This window comes from Papaver somniferum, chromosome 10, assembly GCF_003573695.1.
Source record: "Papaver somniferum cultivar HN1 chromosome 10, ASM357369v1, whole genome shotgun sequence".
NCBI classification, from domain to species: Eukaryota; Viridiplantae; Streptophyta; class Magnoliopsida; order Ranunculales; family Papaveraceae; genus Papaver; species Papaver somniferum.
The window spans coordinates 143487460-143505357 of NC_039367.1; the positions used below are offsets into that span (position 1 = coordinate 143487460).

The window sequence follows — 17898 nt, forward strand, 5'->3', positions numbered from 1 at the left end:
GAAATACGTCAAAAGAAAAACTAAGACTTACCAAACCCATTAAAGCAGCATGCTTCTGAAGAGTCAAGTTCAGCGGAGCATTCTCCATAAAAGATTGTTCTTCGTCAAGGAAGGTGTCGAACAAAAAAAATCCAGGGACTCAAGAGCAGGGGACCTCAGAGCTGCATCTCGCCGAGCTGAAATGAAGATATCCCTCAAGAAATCGAAATCGGGAAGATAAGCAGGATCATCAACTTCAAACATCTTTTTCTTTCCTTTCTCCTTCTCCTTCTTATCATTACAAAGTTAATGAAGAGAGTCTTCCACTTCCGTGACTGGAGGAGTACGAAGAGAAGAATCTATATCCTTGGGAAGCTTGGAGTGAGTAGCTTCTTGATGAGCACCGGTTGAGTGATGCTGAGGGGGAGGAGTAGGATGACTCGAAACTATCTTAGACTCCTTCACTTGGGTAAGAGCAGCCAAATCCAAGAATCTTCGATGACGCTTCGGATGAGCCTGAGCAGTGGGAGGATTGGCAGAATCAATCTGCAAGGAACGAAGTTAGAAAATATTTGTAAAAAGGAGTCACGTGGTAGGAAGAAGGAAAATACCTTATCATTGGAGGGAGGCACTAGGGAACGATCACGATTCTTTTGACCCTTAGTGGACCCGTAGCAGCTTGAGGGCCAGCAGTCTCATCATCCTACGAAGTACAAAGTTAGGAAGTCATATGATAACGAAGGCAGCGAAATACAGCGACTAAACAATACTTATTCAGAAGCAGGAGACTCAGCAGTAGCATCCATCTTCTTGCGATCTTTGATTAAACCAGCAGGAGGAATTGAATACTATAACAAAGAGGATAGAGTTAGAATGCCACAAATAAGAAGTAAACGAGTTAAAATGAGAATGGAATTTACCCCAACTGGCATCTCAGACCATTGGAGTCTCCCAGGATCGTAAGCCGCGAAGTGACTGTGCTTAGAGAGAGGACCAGAGCGAGCAGCGCCGTTACTATTCAAACCCCATACCAAAGGACCTTCCACGACTAATGGGAACATCATCCAATCATCGTCATTAGAGAAACGAAGAAGATCGTTCTTCTCACGACCAAACGGATCAACATCTTGAAGGGGAGCTTTGGACGAGTCATCCAGGGTATTACGAGCAAGCTTAACACCCTATTCCTGGTACCTCCTCGTAGACAGAGTCTTACTAGAGTAATTCACAACGAAAGAATCAATGTTACAATCCTCTGGATTATAAACCTTTGCGAATTTTGGAATCTGAGAAGCATCGCCTTTTGAAATTTTAGAATCGCATTTCCGCTAAGCTGAAAAACACCTCGTTGGAGCTGGGTCAGTATCTCGTAGAAGAGGGGATTCTCCGGATTGTACAGAGGAAAAGGAAGGCCTGCTCTCAACTGACCTGCTGTGATAATGGTTCTGGTAGCAAACCACGATTCAAACTGAATCCACCTGTAATTCAACTCCATGTTCTTGGCTGCAGTAATGGGAGGAGTAACAGATGAATCGACCGCCGGAGTTAGGTTTAAAGCTTTTTTCTTGAACTCGGCTTGAAATTCTTCAAAGGTTTTAGCTGATGTTGGAGACGGGGTTTTCTTAGGAGCCATTGATCTAGAGATTAAAAAGGGGTTTTGAAAACTTAGAACAAAGGGAGAGTTACACTAATAAACGGAGAAGAAAGTATCAGTAGCAGAAACATCAGCAGGGAAGGAGAAGAACACTGAAGGAAAATAAGAGAGGTAAAGGAATAGTAACCCGCAAAGGAAGGTCATCGAAACGGTGGAGGAAGTTGAAAAACAGAAAGAGCAAACTGATTAAATAATAGTATGATCTGAGGATGGGGTTGCGGTGAGTATCTTTCTTGATAATATGAGACCCCAAGTCGCCATATGGCGACTCCACAATCACTCTGGATTTTGGTGAAGCCTCCTAAGCACTTACTGTCCTTGTCACCGCTATTTGATTGGCTACTCCTATATGATACAATCCAGGAGGCAACCCCAACAATCACTTATAACTTTTAAACGACACATTAGGCACCTCCAAGTCTCCGACGGTCACTTAAAAAAAGATACATCTTCCTACAACCAAAACTTACAAATGCTCAATAGATGCAATCAAATTCCCCCTCATACATGGAAAAGACGATCATCTTTTGGTGGATCAAACTAAGTGTGTTGGACATCACCGGAAACCTAACAGATGCTTCTGATGGCCATAAGATGTTAACTCATTCTCATAGAATGTATGATGGCCAAGTAATCAACAAATTAAATCTCATAGATGCTAACTCATTCTCATAAGATGTTAACGTGGCAGTCACCAAATTAAATCTTATGTTTTCTCTCCGTTAAAGAAGCCAAGTAAGCAAGAATACCTAACAGACACATTTGATGGCCAGTAGTTGTTACTAGAGGTGTGTATTGGGCTGGGATGGGCTGGGATCGCGCTAAAATATGAGCCCAACACAGCACGACACGGGACTTAGCCCAGCACGGCCCAACACGTTAGTTTCGTGGCTGTGCTGGGTTAGCCTAACCGGCACAATAGCACAACACAGCAAGCGGCACGGATAAGCACGTGACCCAGCACAGCACGTTAAGAAAGCACGTCATAGCACGCACAAGTACACCATATAACAAGGCATAATGCATCACATTTTGTGTATATTTCACAAAAGAGTCACTATTCTAGCTTGTTTTTTACATTTTATGTTGCCTTATTTCTATAACAACACATATAATACCTAACTATTTGGAAAATATATTCCAATATCGTTGTTATAATGTCGTTACTTATATTTAACTAGAACATCACTTTACATGACAATAATCCAATTTTACATTTGATGGGATATTTCTTTTTATTGAACAACTTGTTAATTTTACTTGAAATAATTTCAAATGATATGTTATCTATTTAGATTCTCGTGATAATGTCCGACTTAATGTATACCATTAAGTGATTTCAAATTGTTTATAACACGTGTGCCAGCACGGCACAACACGTTTATTCGTGTGATGTGCCCGTGGACTGTGCTGTGCCTAGCTTTTGACTAGTAAAGCACAACACAACACGACACAACACGTTTAAATCGTTGCCACAACACAGCACGGCACATGGCACGCGAAACACACGACTTCGTGTGTCGGGCTGTGTCGGGCCGGCACGTTTTACACCTCTAGTTATTACCTATATGTGAAAAGACATGTCTTCTCATATACGATGATATTTGCCAAATGAGAAGATATGATTCCTTCCCGAAACACCCTTCAGGTAGGGATGCGACTCCTCAGTTGCATAAATAATTATGCCAGAAAAATACTCAGGACTTAAATCAAATTTAAACTTTGCAACAAACTCTTCTTCTTCGTCTTATCAGAAAGGTAAAATCCAACCAAGTTTAAGCAAAAATTATTTCTGACATGAATTATATTCGCAGAGGGCATATATATGGATCACTCTCTCAAAGCCTTCGACGTATCATGAAACAGGAGAAGATCTATTGCTCCATGGATTGTTTTAGAAATGAAGACTCGATATCATTTGTGAAAGAAGTTTGCAACGAAATCACGTTGTTAGAACTTCATGGGTATTTTTAACGTTGAGAAGTTTTTTTACATTTTAAGAAGTAAACCATAATTTCCTTCAATATTTGTAGCAAGTATCACCCATAAAAAACCAAAGGCATTTCAAGTTTCATATGCGCCTAAGATGGGTAGGTTCAAATGTCTTTGTGGAAGGCAATATTTAACATCTTATTGTTGGATTTATAATCTAACTTCTGAGTAAATGCAACAAGAATTGCAAGTTAATCCTCACAAAAATTATTAAGGCAAGGCACCAAATGATGTTAGGGTTACAAAAAAAAACTTCTCTTAGTCAGAATACCTGACCATGGTTTAAGTCGGTCTTCAACACTGGATATTTGATAAGGATCGAGAAAGAGAGAGGAGAGCATAAACGCGGAAGCGTAAAAGACTACATCAATAATAATCTTGGTGTATCTTTCTCATTAATTCTTCAAGGTATTTATACAATCACAAGACTTGGTTCTCAAAACACAAGACGATATTCCATTCTTAATATAACTTTAATAACTTAAAGCGCATATCTCCTAAATACAGACTCTCCTATATTATTTCCTAATACCCTCCCTCAAAATGGAGCATGTATACCTCAAATGTCCATCTTGGACAAAAGAAATTTAAACTTCTCTTTTAAAAAAAAAAACCTTCCAATCGTAGTTTAAGGACATTACGGTCCCATCTTCATAGTTTAAGGACATTTCGGTCCCCTTCGTAGTTTAAGGACATTACGGTCCCATCTTCGGAAGTTTAAGGAAATTAGGGTCCCATTTTCGTATCTTGAGTAAAATACCTCATGTACTCTTGGTTTCTTGGTTTCTTTAATAGAATACTTTGTGTACTCTCCGACAACTCATAGGATTTTAACCTACTATTGTTGTTCTTTTTCTCATCACCGCTTGGTGATTGTTTTTTCTTTTCTTCACAACCTTGTTGTTGTTTCTTCTTCTTTACAACTCATAGGATTTTAACCTACTATTATTGTTCTTTTTCTCATCACCTCTTGGTGATTATTTCTCTTTCTTTCTTCTCTTTTTCCCTGTTTTTCAGTCACGCTTTTGTTGCGAAACTGTCACACTTTTTTTTTTCAAGATTCTCTCACAATTTTTTCTGCCACAAGCTCTAACTGTTCTTCTTCTTGTTTTCTTGCTGTTACAAATTTGCTACGGCATCCAGATTTGCCACATTTCTGAATTCGTAACAGACTTGCAACGCTATGACATAATTGTCACACTTCTGTTTGCATTTAAACAAACATCTTGTCTGCATCTTCTTTATTTTCTTTGAGGCGTAAAACTCCAACCATAATCTCCTCGAGCGTGATTCCTTCCATATCTTGACTTCTTACCAGCTCAATATCCCTAACACCTATCAGTCACCGAGATTCAAGCCAAAAAAAAATCGCCCTCCTCCTTTTGATAGCCAAAGAACTACCACTTTGTCGTCACGTCTCAATTTTCTTATTGCATCACCACTATTGCCTGCAACAATTTCTTCTTTAATCTGTTTTTTTTTTCCGATCTCATGGTTGTTGTAACAATGACAACAACAGTTTCTTTTACTTTCTCGACGACCAACAGAACCCATCAATCCTCAATCAAAAATCTTAACCTCAATTCCGTCCATAACTGGATACCGATGCCAGTAACAACACCCTTGGTTGTTTCTCGGTCACAAATACACACAACGACCACTTCTTTCGCGCCTGCAAACAGATTTAGCTCCGAGTTTCTTCGGATCCACTTTGGTTTCTTCTCTGCAGTTCAAGCTTCTCTCTCGTTCTTATATTGCAATATCAGCACCAGAAGTCACCATTAACAGAAACTGCTCCTTACTCAAATTCCTTCATCTTGGCAGCAAACTCCGATCACCGATCACCACCAACACCGATCTGCTCCATATCAACCAACACCGATCACCACCGTTAAAATCCGGCAGAAACATCACAATCTCTCTGTTTAATAATCTCTTATCTGTTTCCATGGTCATCAATACAGCTGCACTCGACAGCGGGACCTTGTATCGCTGGCAGCAACCATTCTCTTTTCAACTCCATCGATTGCTCGCAACAACTCGAGTTCTCATCATCCCAACAGCAGATACAGCTCCATTATTCATCTGCTCGTGTTCCATCCTTGATCTGGCAGCAGCCGTCAAATTCTTTTCGCAGTGACTGCTGCTCCTATTCTCGAACTTCAAATCTCTTTGCTGCAACACCATCAAATACCACCAGATAGCGGGAGTTATCACATCTCCATTACCAGCGTCCATCAGCAGCATCCGCTCACATCAACCTTGATCATCAGCACCAGACCATTCGAAGTTTTCTGCTCAACATTAGAAGGAAGCCATTCTTTTCTGCCCAGCTCTTCTTTCAATCAACGTTGACAACACAGCACTATGAGAATCATCAACAATATCAGAGATCAAACAGTGACAGCATCACGTCCCTATCTTTTCTCGTTCCAAAACCACCATTCTTTTGTTTGTTCATAGAACCCTAATCCTTCGCAACCAGTCACAACAAAGACTGTCTCATCTTCTCGATCTATCATCCCAGCGAACAGTAACCATCAAAATCTTGCGTTTTTTTTTTTTCTCTTCTTCTTCTCCAAACCCTAACGTCTTCTTCAGAACAACTTTTATTATCATCAACTTAGCGCAGCAACTTCTCTAAAACAATTATCATCGAAAACCTTATGATTATTCTTTAACTCTTTCTCTTTCTCCTCTCTCTTCCTCTCACCTTGCTCAGTTGACTTTAATAATATGGATGGTTTTGAAGAGGGAGGAAGAGTTTTTATGTTTTGCTCAGTTGGCTTTAGGGTAGGGAATTCGGTTCTTCATGCTTTCACTATTGATGACTTGAGAAGAAAATACTTCAATGAGTTGTTTTTCTTAAGAATTAATTAATAATATGACATTTTATAAATCGTGAGTTGTTTTTCATTTCCTAGAGCTTCTGGCCTCACTTAAAAAAAATTAGCCAATAAAAATCATGAGTTTTTAGATTTTTCCGCACTTAAAATAAAGCCGAAGTATTTCTTTTCTGCCGCACGTAAAACTGTCAAAGTACCCTAAGTTTTTAGATTCGGTAATATTTCAGTTTTTTTCTTCCTTATCCATTCTGTTTGTTTTGTGTTTTCATAACCCATAAAGGTATTTCGCTACGATGGTCTTTACGATATGATAAAGAAAAATACAAAGATCCCCTTTCTTTTTCTTGATGACTTTGGTTTTCTGCTGATGATGATGTCCCATTTGATGGACTATCAGAAATGGTTATGAAGTGATTTTGAGTCTGCTTACTTCATATGACTTTTTAATTCGTTTTCGGTTAGGGTTTCTCATGATTTGAATTTAATTTCTCTGTACTTTCTGTCTTTTTGATTTCTGCTTTTTTTGTATGTGATTTTTAGTTTGGAGCTTCAGATTTTGATGGTTTCCAACGGAGGAGTTGCTTCGTTCTGATATGATTTGCAATTTAATTTTTTGATTTTGTTGCTGGATTTGTGTATTTAGCTGTAAGCACTGCGGCAAAAGATGTAGTATCTGATTGTTTAATTGATTGTTTTGTCAGATTCCAGGGCCCAAGATTGATATATAACAAAATAACTTGACGCTATTCAAAAATTCAAGTCATTGATAGTGAGAACCTCGGTAGCAGCATGAATCATTGTGCTAAACGAATTAAAACTACTTTTAGGGTAAGAGGACTAAACTTACCCTTGGTTCACCTCATGCATCAAATTTACTGATGTGATGCATGAAAACAGGACTGAGCCGATAATCCCACAAGCTAGAATTGCTTTATTCTATTATTTTTATTAGCTGCTTATTCAAACTTTAATATGCAGGAAACAATTGGGTGGCGACGATGCACCGTTACAACAAGCTTTCGATCAAATGAGAAAGTAAGAAACTCCTAAGTCTATCAATCTTGACTTTCGTTCCATACTTACCCATTTGTTCCAGAGCTTGCAGTAGTCTAATATACACAATAGCGAGGTAGTACTACCAAAGAGAAGGGCATCAAAAAAGAAGAGATTTTACTATAAAGAATTTTAATCATGTGAACTTGCTTGGAAGTGGTGGATTAATTTGGACTTTCTATAAGGTACAATTACATAACTTTTGATTAGATCTGCCCCAACAATGAAAAAAAAAAAAACCATTGCCGTAACAGAATATTTGCATGATTGTAAAATGAAATTGCACATATTAACAAGATTGAATAGGAACTGCTATGAAACTAGATACCATATATATCCAAGGTGCGAAGGACATAGATGATGTAATTTTATTTGTGTCAAGGATCTTAGAAGGAACACTTAACACCTGCCAGTACATAAGTGTTACTGAAGAATGTGACTCCTATGTCCTATCAACACTTTCATTATTTTTCCATCTATTAATGCTTGACGACATGGGACACATGTTGTACATATTGATATGTTTTATAGATTTAATTTAACTTTTACTTCCATTCTCGGTCTGAAACGAGACCGGGGCCATCTATTGTACATACATAATGCTGAGCAAATACTTCAAAACATTTAGGTTTGAAACCGCAGTTGACTGTGAGGCCCGAAATTATGGAAATGAATCACACCACATAGATTGCTAAATTAAATTACAATGTCCCCAAATAACAGAAACTCATGTACTTCAACAATTTTCTTCGCCTAAAGAAGTTAATCTGATCTTACAAATTCGAATTCATTAGGTATTATTCTCTTCATTAAAAATCAGCTTCATGTTATTAGTTGAGGGTACTGCATAACGGCCAGTGCTATCCCGCACGATAGTGCGGCATAGAACTATAAGCTAGCAACTTATTGACCGTTGGATCATGAGATGTTCCTCGGGACAGCTGTTAAAAGAAAAGTAATTATAATTGCCATGAACTCGTCTATCACTTATTAACTTCATATGGTTCTTCTCCTCTAACTACACCTTCTGTAACTTCATCGTTTCCGTGTTGAGAGAGTGAGTGAACTGATGACTTATCGACCAGTAATAAACTAGCTTCTTGATTTAGGAAATGTAACAATGGATGTAAACTTGTGAAATTTCCATTGAAATCATCAATTTCATATTTAGACATCATGAATAGGAAACAATAATCAAATTCTCTGTTCTAACTGATTTTACCTGGAAATATTCACAAACCCACCTTTCGTTTCATCTTTTTCAGTGAACCCATATTTTGTTTTACTAAACACCTAACAGACTGAGTGATGATCATATTTATTAACTCTCTTCAGTCTCCATTATCAACTTTTCTTCTGTGTCTAACTTACTCTTTTATGTTGTTTTTTCATCCTTGATCCCTGCTATTAATCTCTTGGTTATTTGATGAAACCATAAATCAATTTGATTTAATTCATAAAATTAGATGGTGCTAGGAGACCGTAAATCAATCCCTGACGTTTTCCGCTGAAGCTTGATACGAAACAAATTAAATCATTTCAGCAGATTAATAAAGAGAAGAAATAATGATTACCCAATTGATTTTAAAATTTTGCAAATCTTCCGATTTGGTCATGCCTTGCTAAAATTTGGAGAAAACAAAAGAAAATTTGTTACAGGGACCTGAATTCTAAAAAAAATCGTATTTAAAGGAGCTTCTTGTAATTAGATGCCTAATTTATAATTGTCTCTTTGGTCTAAACTCAATCTAGAGATTGAATACTCAATCTAACGGCATAAACCCTGCTAGCTCATAAAGCTTATATGGGTGACCGTGCGTGAGAGCACAGCCCTGCATAACCTCGATATATTAATATTAATAACTCATATTCGTAAAATCTTATATTTGTCAACCTCCATTTATTAATAATCTTCTTTGTGTTTAAGAGTATTAATATACGAAGGTTCGATTGTACTATCTGTTTATGCTTATCTTACGGTGAATACCATCCATCCGCGATTACACCAGAGCAACAAAGGTTTTGGCTTTGTATTTAGCGTATCCAAGTTCCTCATAGGATATCACCGATGAAACAATAATCATATTATCTGATGATTCTGATGAAGAAATACTTCCGCTCAAAAAGAAAAGTAAAAAGATCGTGTTATCTGATTCTGATGATGAAACTATAACTCCGGATATCACTGATGAAATAATAATCATATTATTTGATTCTTTGAAGAAATACTTCCACTCAAAAAGCAATGTAAGAAGATGGTATTATCTGATTCTGATGATGAAATTATTCCCAAAAAGCCCAAGAAAAAAAGAAACACAACAAAGCAGTTGTCGAACTATCTGACGACAATGATAATGATACTTGAAGTCAACATTTATTTATTTTTTAAAGTAGTAGATTTGATTATTTTTCTTAGAGTATTAGATTCGATTATTTTTGGAAGAATTACATTTTCTTTTATTAATTTCTAGATTTTGTTATTTTTATTAATTATTTTTGTAAATTTTTTTAATATAACAAATATTATTATTAGACATATTTATTTTAGACAAAATAACTAGGACCGTGCAGAGCACGGGCGCGACACCTAGTAAAGATTAAATGATGGAACGGAGAAATTGGTGGTAGAAGAAAAAGATGATATTTCAAATCTTATGCACCGGCTCTTTTTAAGCCTTCAAATTTCTTTCAAAGTTTGGCAGAGAGAATCCCAAGTCGCACCCCTGTCATATGATTGTGAGCCATTAAGTGGCATCAGAAAATTTTATCACATCACGTTGTTTAGGAGTGCTTTTACAATAACGTTTGCATCATTTCAACCAAATCAGTAGATCCTTAAATGCCTCTAGGTGAAGCCACATCAGCACTACCTTTCCATGTCATTGCCATTTCAGCACATAGAACCCTTCCAAACTAACACAAGCCGGTTCACATCTTGAGTACTCATATAGAAACTTTTCCAAAACTGTCTTTTGAGCATGACCGCCTAGGAAAAGATATGACCTTTGGCCAATCAACATGATCGGAGAAAAAAGGTTGTCAATAGTTGCGATGTTTCAGCCTAAGCCGAAAAGCTTCTAAGGAACTATCAAAACTACATAGTCAGAGAAAGGTCTTAGAGAGACGTCTTTTAAAATACGTCTTTTTGGAACTGTTTTTTTTCAAGTTTCCCTCGGTATTTATTTTCATGTTTTCATGTTCACAGAACATCGGCTTTACAAATTGAATCAACCGCAAGAAAAACTCAAGTGTTAATGATCACAGTACAGGAATGTAAATTCAAAATCCCATCTTCAAATGAACTATTTATATTCGCATCACCCGACAACATATTTGGAGCCTGTTATATTAATGATGTTTCCATATTCTGTTTTGATTCTCTAATTAAATTAATTTTGATTGTTTTTGAAACTTCCCAGGTTAATAACTTACTGAACCACTTGCTAGATAGAGTTCTGACAATGGAAAAGAGGATGAAAGTTGTTTCTGAGTGAAACAAAATATCTTATATCTTCATGTAATTTCCGATTATTATGACAACTTCTTATGCACAAGTGGGTGATAAGAATTTTGAAGTATGTATGTTCTGGAAAGAGTTTCAACCCAAAGTAACCATTATAGAAAGATCAAATGGGTATACAAATTCTTGTATCATTTCTTTTGAGGGAGCGGTTTGGCTGGTCAATACAATCATGGCAGCAAAATCTAGAGGTAATAGCACAATCATGCCGTATCAATGGAGATTGCCTTTAGGACATGGATCTGCTCTACTATTGATTGAGAGAAGTAATAGCAGAGGGAAGTACATTGCTGTTGATTGGTTTACAGGTAATAGCGGTGAAAAGATACATCATCTGGTGATTCCAGAAGGTCATAAACAGGAAGGATGGAGAAATTTCATAAGTCTAATGCAAATTGGTATTAACAAACATGAGGATTTTCATCGTCGAGGAGCGGCAAATAACAAAATTGAATCACTGAAACTTAATACTGGATGGCCAGAGCTGCAGAGACAGAATCTTCATGAAGGGAATATCAAAATCAAAGGAGTAGGTGGAAATATTTCATATTTAACAGTTGCAACAAAACAAGGTCCAAAAATCTCGTTCGAATGGAGAGAGAGATCTTTTGATCATTGGGATGAAGTTATTATTTGTACTGTGGATACAAAACCAGTGGATTGGAGGATGGTTGAAGATCGTATTCAGGCGACTTTCCTTATTCAAGAACACATAAAAATCAGTACATTCTCAGAGAATATGGGGGTATTGTTCATTAAATCAGTTAAAGATCATGACATGTTGATAAATCAAAAATTCATTGCTTTCTTAAGTGGTGAAATCAGGTTCTCTCGTTGGTGGCCATCAGTTAATGCTATCAATTCCTCCATTAATGGCAAAAAGGTGTGGATATCTCTGCTTGGAGTACCCTTTCATTTATGGTCCAAAAATACAGTGGGAGTAATTCTCAGTAAATATGTGTCAATCATTGAGATTGACTTTAATGAACTTGGAGGAATTAAGGTTCTTATTAATTGCAAGAACAGTATCAATGATTTGCCACATACAGTGCCATTGAATGAGGAGGGTTTGATTTTCACGGTGGGTATTACAGTGCTTGACTTGAAGCCGGTATACCGCTCTGGTATTGGGGAAGATAAGCTCAGAGTAATAATTGAAAATGAAGATGTTTTGAATAAACAAGGGGCCTATAGTACGTTACGCATGGGTAAGGATGAGATTGACAGACGAAAGAGTATTCAGCCTAGTCAAACAGTTGGAAAAGGACAAGGTGATGTGATTACTCAAGGAAATATAGAAAAAAGCAAGAAGGATCAGATAAAGAAAAGGACTCGGTCAGATGTGTATTATGAGAAGAAAAAGGACAGGAAAAAGAGATATAAATGGAGAAAGAGAAACAAGAACAGGGAAAGTATTAAGATAATGGAAGATGGAGATGTGGGCAGCAATACAACCACACAAAACGTGAATGCTATAGCAGTTAACGTGGTGGAAAATATTTCAAAGGGGTTAAAGCAGCATTGGGTTATTGTTACTGATCGCAGAGAAACTTTGACAGGAAAAATACAAGTTCAGACAACACAAAAGGAAGACAATGGCCCGGTGTTAGAAGAAGAACAAACCCAACTTGGCATGGTGCAACATACTTCTGAGCCGGGACCTAGTTACTCGTACAAGGTGATTAGCCCTTTGATGGATCAGTTTAGGCAGGGGGAACTTCTGGGTCCAACTACTGGAACATGTAATATCAACCCGATGCCATCTCAGTGTTCTAAGTTTTCGGTTCCCACCTATTCTCTACCTAAATTGTCGGTCAATCAGCCATTGAGGGATGGAGAATTTAAGGATTGTTCTGATAAAGAGGGACAATCAAATTTCATCCACAACATACAAGATTCCATCGATGCACAATCAATCCAGCAATCGCGGTTGGAATATTATACAGATGTTGTCAAGGTTTTGAGTAATGGAGAAGAAGAAGAAGAAGAGTCAAATAGTGAGAAGGATGAAGAGTGTGAGAAAGATCATAATGAAGTTGTGGGTAGCGATAACCCACAGTTCAATCAAATAGCTCTTCTCACCAAACCTTTTGAAGTTTGTGAAGCAATTCCCATCAACACTAAGAATCCAATTGTAACGGAATTTGAAGATCAACCTTTTGAAGAACAGTACTGGTCGTCAGGAGAAGTCGAGGAAAATCATGGCATCATAGAAGTTGGAATATTGACAGACACAAATGACGAAGAAGAACAGAACTCAGACCAACAAGCAGTGCAGAAGGGGAAGGAAGACCAATTGAAGACTGAGAAAGAAAAGTTACGACAGGCAGTCACAAATGTGGGGGTTCTTATGGGTTTACCCCTCAGGGGGATGGAGAGCATGGTAGAGGAGAGTATCATGGGATCGTTAGTAGTCGCTATGCAGAGGGGAAAATCTAGAATACTAAAAGCTAAAAAGACTGTTTCATGTGGAATAACAGATGACGCTCTTATTGGAGTTCAACAAATGTTGGAAACACCTAATGTAGAGTCACAGGACCTAGAAGACAGCAGTGAAGGGGAGAAGACGGAAGTAAGTGAAGATGAGAGTGAAGATATAGAGTTTGCAGTCGAGAGCCCAAGTATAATTAGTGAAGGACTGAGTCGTCTCAACCGAGAAAAATGTAGAATTCACAGATTTTTACGCGGCACAATTCCTACAGGCTCGAAGGAGGACAGGAGAAAAAGGGCAAAGGCAGATTGGTTCCGATGATAGAGAAAACAATTTCGTGGAATATACGGGGACTAGGAGAAAAAGATAAAAGAATAGCCATCAACTCAGTACTTTTGAAATGGAATCCTGATGTAGTATTACTTCAAGAAACAAAACTCCAAGTTTTTTCTGTTCAACACAGAATAGAGGTTTGGTGCCACCCCAATGTAGATTATTGTTACATACCTTCTAGGGGAACCAAGGGGGGATTAGTATATTATCGAGGAAGGATAAAATTGAACTCATCGACAAACTGGATGGAATTCATTATTTATCTTGTATGTTCAAGTCGAAGACGACACAATTAGAGTTCTACATATCAAATATATATGCACCAAATGACAGGAAGGATAGGAGAACATTATGGAGGGAACTAGGAGAGGTCATGGGGATATGGGGTATTCCTGGATTCTTAGGAGGGGACTGGAACGTTACAAAATCGATAGCAGATAGAAATAGAGTTCGAGGAGTCAGCAGGGCTATGAGAGATTTCATAAGTTTCATCTCCAATCATGATCTGGTGGGTTTGCCCCTTAGTGGTGCTAAGTACACTTGGTCTAACTTTCAAGAAAACCCATATTGTAGTAGAATTGATAGATTCTTGCTAAATCCATTGTGGGAAGCCATGTTTTCGGATACTATTCAGAGTGCAAAGCCGAGGCCTGTGTCAGATCATACTCCATTAATGTTGTCGACAACTATGATGTATTCAGGTGCAAGGCCTTTTAAACTGGAGATTATTTGGTTAGAAAGTGACGACCTGAAAGATAAGATGCAAGGATGGTGGGGGGATTTAACTTTCAGTGGGAATCCTGGTTATGTCTTTTGCAAGAAACTGATGGCAGTCAAGGAATATCTTAAAGTATGGAATAAAGATAGTTTTGGTAAAGTAGGCAAGAAGATGGATGAAATTCTAGTCCAGATCCAGGAGGTAGACTTTGTTGACGAGGAAGGGACAGCCACCATCCAAGACCGTATACAAAGGATTAATCTCAAAAAAGACTACATCAAATGGGCTAATTTGGAGCACAAAAGGATCCAAAACAAGAGAAAAGGACAGTGGATTGCAGATGGGGATAAGAACACTGGCTTCTTTCACAGAATTGTAAATGGGAGGAGACGGGCCAACAACATATCTTGTCTGAGGATTGATGGAGACTTAACTGAAGATCGGAGTTTTATTGGGGAGAAACTACAAGAGTTTTATTCTGATTTGTACACAGAAGAGGAGGTGAGTAGACCATTCATGGAAGATATACAATTTGAAAGAATTAGTGAAGTGCAAAGGGAGGAAATGGAAACTTAAATTACAGAAACAGAAGTTGTATTGTCTATTAAACAGATGGAATCTAACAGAGCACCGGGACCTGACGGCTTCCCTATTGAGTTCTACACGCATTTCTGGGATATTATAAAAGAGGACTTCATGAGCATGGTTCACTACTTCGACATTAATGGTTTCTTATTTTGGAGAACAAATAATACTTTTATCACTCTCATTCCGAAAAGAGATAATGTGGAGCTGGTGACCGACTATAGGCCGATAAGCTTGATCAATACTTGCTACAAGATTATCTCGCACGTTCTCTCTACAAGGCTTAAAAAGGTACTTCCCCATGTTATATCGAATACACAAAATGCATTTGTGCAAAACAGACAAATTATAGATAGTATATTATTGGCAAATGAATGCATTGATTCTAAGCTGAGGGAGGGCTCGAATGGGTGGATGTTCAAATTGGATATAGAGAAGGCATATGACAAAGTAAACTGGGAATATTTAGACATTATCATGAGCAAAATGGGAATGGGTCAGAAATGGAGAAGGTGGATCAAGACTCTAGTATCGACTGCACACTTCTCTATTCTCCTCAATGGGACGCCTGGGAATCAATTCAAGAGTACTAGAGGGTTGCGACAGGGTGACCCTCTATCCCCTTTCCTTTTCACTATGGTTATGGAGGGACTATGCAATATGGTACAAAAACTGGAAGTTACTGGGGTATACAAAGGTTTCAAAGTCAAGCCAAATGGAACACAACTGTCACACCTTTTGTTTGCAGACGATACAATCTTCTTCTCTAGTGATGATGCTGAACAAATTCTTAACATTCGAGCTCTTCTTATTTGCTTTGAAATCAGTTCGGGACTTAGTATCAATCCAATGAAGAGTTCGGCAATCAAGTTTGGAAATACAAACTCGGACGACATTGTTGAGACTGGTCTTGGCTGCATTTTCCAGGAGTTACCTGTTATGTATCTTGGAATGCCAACAGGTGCCCAGTATAGACACAAGAATATTTGGGACTCGGTTATAGAGCATATGGAGAAGAAACTACAGTCTTGGCAAGGGAGTCTTTTATCTTATGGTGGAAGATTGGTTTTAATCAAAAGTGTTTTAAGCACACTTGTCATATACCTCATGTCAGTTTATTCGATGCCGGCGTCAGTCGAGAAAAAACTTAACAAGATCATGCGGAACTTTCTATGGGGTAGTGACACAAACAACAAGAAGAAATATGCTTTGGTTTCATTTGAAAAGGTGTGTATGGAAAAAGAATATGGTGGGCTTGGCATTAGACAGTTGCGGGTTATGAATGATGCGTTATTGTGCAAATGGTGCTGGAGGTTTACGAATGAAGAAGAATCACTGTGGAGAGTCCTTACTAAAGAGAAGTATGGGCTTACGAAGAATAAAAGGGATATAAGGAATATTAGATCATCATATGGTAGTTCGGTTTGGAAAGGTGTCAACATGAGATTGCAAAAATTCATGGAGGGGATCAGATATTGCATTGGCAAGGGAAATAGGACTCTATTCTGGACAGATCAGTGGATCGGCGATCTCAAGCTTCAGATAGAATTTCCCAACCTGTTCAGAGTATCAAGGAAAAAAGACCACAACATTGATAAGTTCTATTCTATAACTGACGGCAACATCAGTTGGAATTTAGACTTAAGAAGAAGACTTACTGATGAGGAGATTCAGGAAGCGGTGAGACTCACAACTCTTTTGGAAACAATAGTTATCAGTGACAATGAGGATACAAGGGTTTGGAAACACACGAAAGATGGGACTTTCACTGTTCGATCTTGCTACAAAGTATTGGCTCATAAAGAAAATACGGTGTTTCCTCATAGGGCTGTTTGGAATAGTAAGGTACCATCTAAAGTTACTTTTTTCACTTGGTTGGTACACCACAATTCCATTCTTACCCAGGATGTACTTAAAAAGAGAGGTCGATGCTTGGTAAATAGATGCAACATGTGTAAAATGGAGGAAGAATCTATTAATCATTTATTCTTGCATTGTACTGAGGCAACCGAAGTGTGGAGATATTTCTACAAAGCATTCGGAGCGGATTGGGTTCAGGGAAGAGATATTAGCATGGTATTTCTTGAAACAAAAACTAGAGTCTTCACAAGAAAAGGAAATTTTATATGGAACGTGCTTCCATTTGCTATTTGTTGGGGAATTTGGAAGGAGAGGAACCAAAGAACTTTTAATGATAAGGAAATCCTTGTATATAATCTCATTCTGGAAATCAAAGCCGATAATCTATACTGGGCTCAGCCAACGGGAGTGTTAGATGGAGTACACTTTGAAGACCTTGCTCTTAGATGGGAGGAACTAGTAAGAGAGTGAAGAGTTGAGTGCTTGTAATGGATTTCACTGAGGATTGTTCATTTGTTTGTGGTGTTTGGGTTCTCAATTGTATTATTCTTTATTACTTATCAATATAATTATCTATTTTTGCTGATCAAAAAAAAAAAATATCTTATATCTTCATTGGATTCCTTACTATGTATCAAGATTTTAAATTCAGGCGATAAAGATGCAGATACAAAAAGATGTAACCAGTGGACATAAATGAAAAGCCAATGGAGGACAAGATGAAAGAAAAAAGTTGTACAGAAAAGTCAATAAAATATCAATTAATGTAAAATGGCATCCCAGTTGATGTGCCGGCTGCCTAAAATATAACCATTAGGTTAATATCCTAATCAAATGTATTGAGCAGAGTTCTTCATGCGTTCAAAGATTCTTAGATTCCTCATTTCCTCTCAAGCCAAATGCATTAACAAGCAAGGCACACCCAAA

At 37.8% G+C, this 17898-nt stretch overlaps 1 protein-coding gene across 1 annotated transcript; it reads left to right on the forward strand.

Moving 5' to 3' along the window:
• The first annotated feature begins 14181 nt into the window (after positions 1-14181).
• LOC113316389 lies at positions 14182-15102 on the forward strand. The gene has a single exon (XM_026564579.1). The coding sequence runs from the start codon at positions 14182-14184 to the stop codon at positions 15100-15102; it is 921 nt and encodes a 306-aa protein (XP_026420364.1).
• The last annotated feature ends 2796 nt before the right edge of the window (positions 15103-17898 follow it).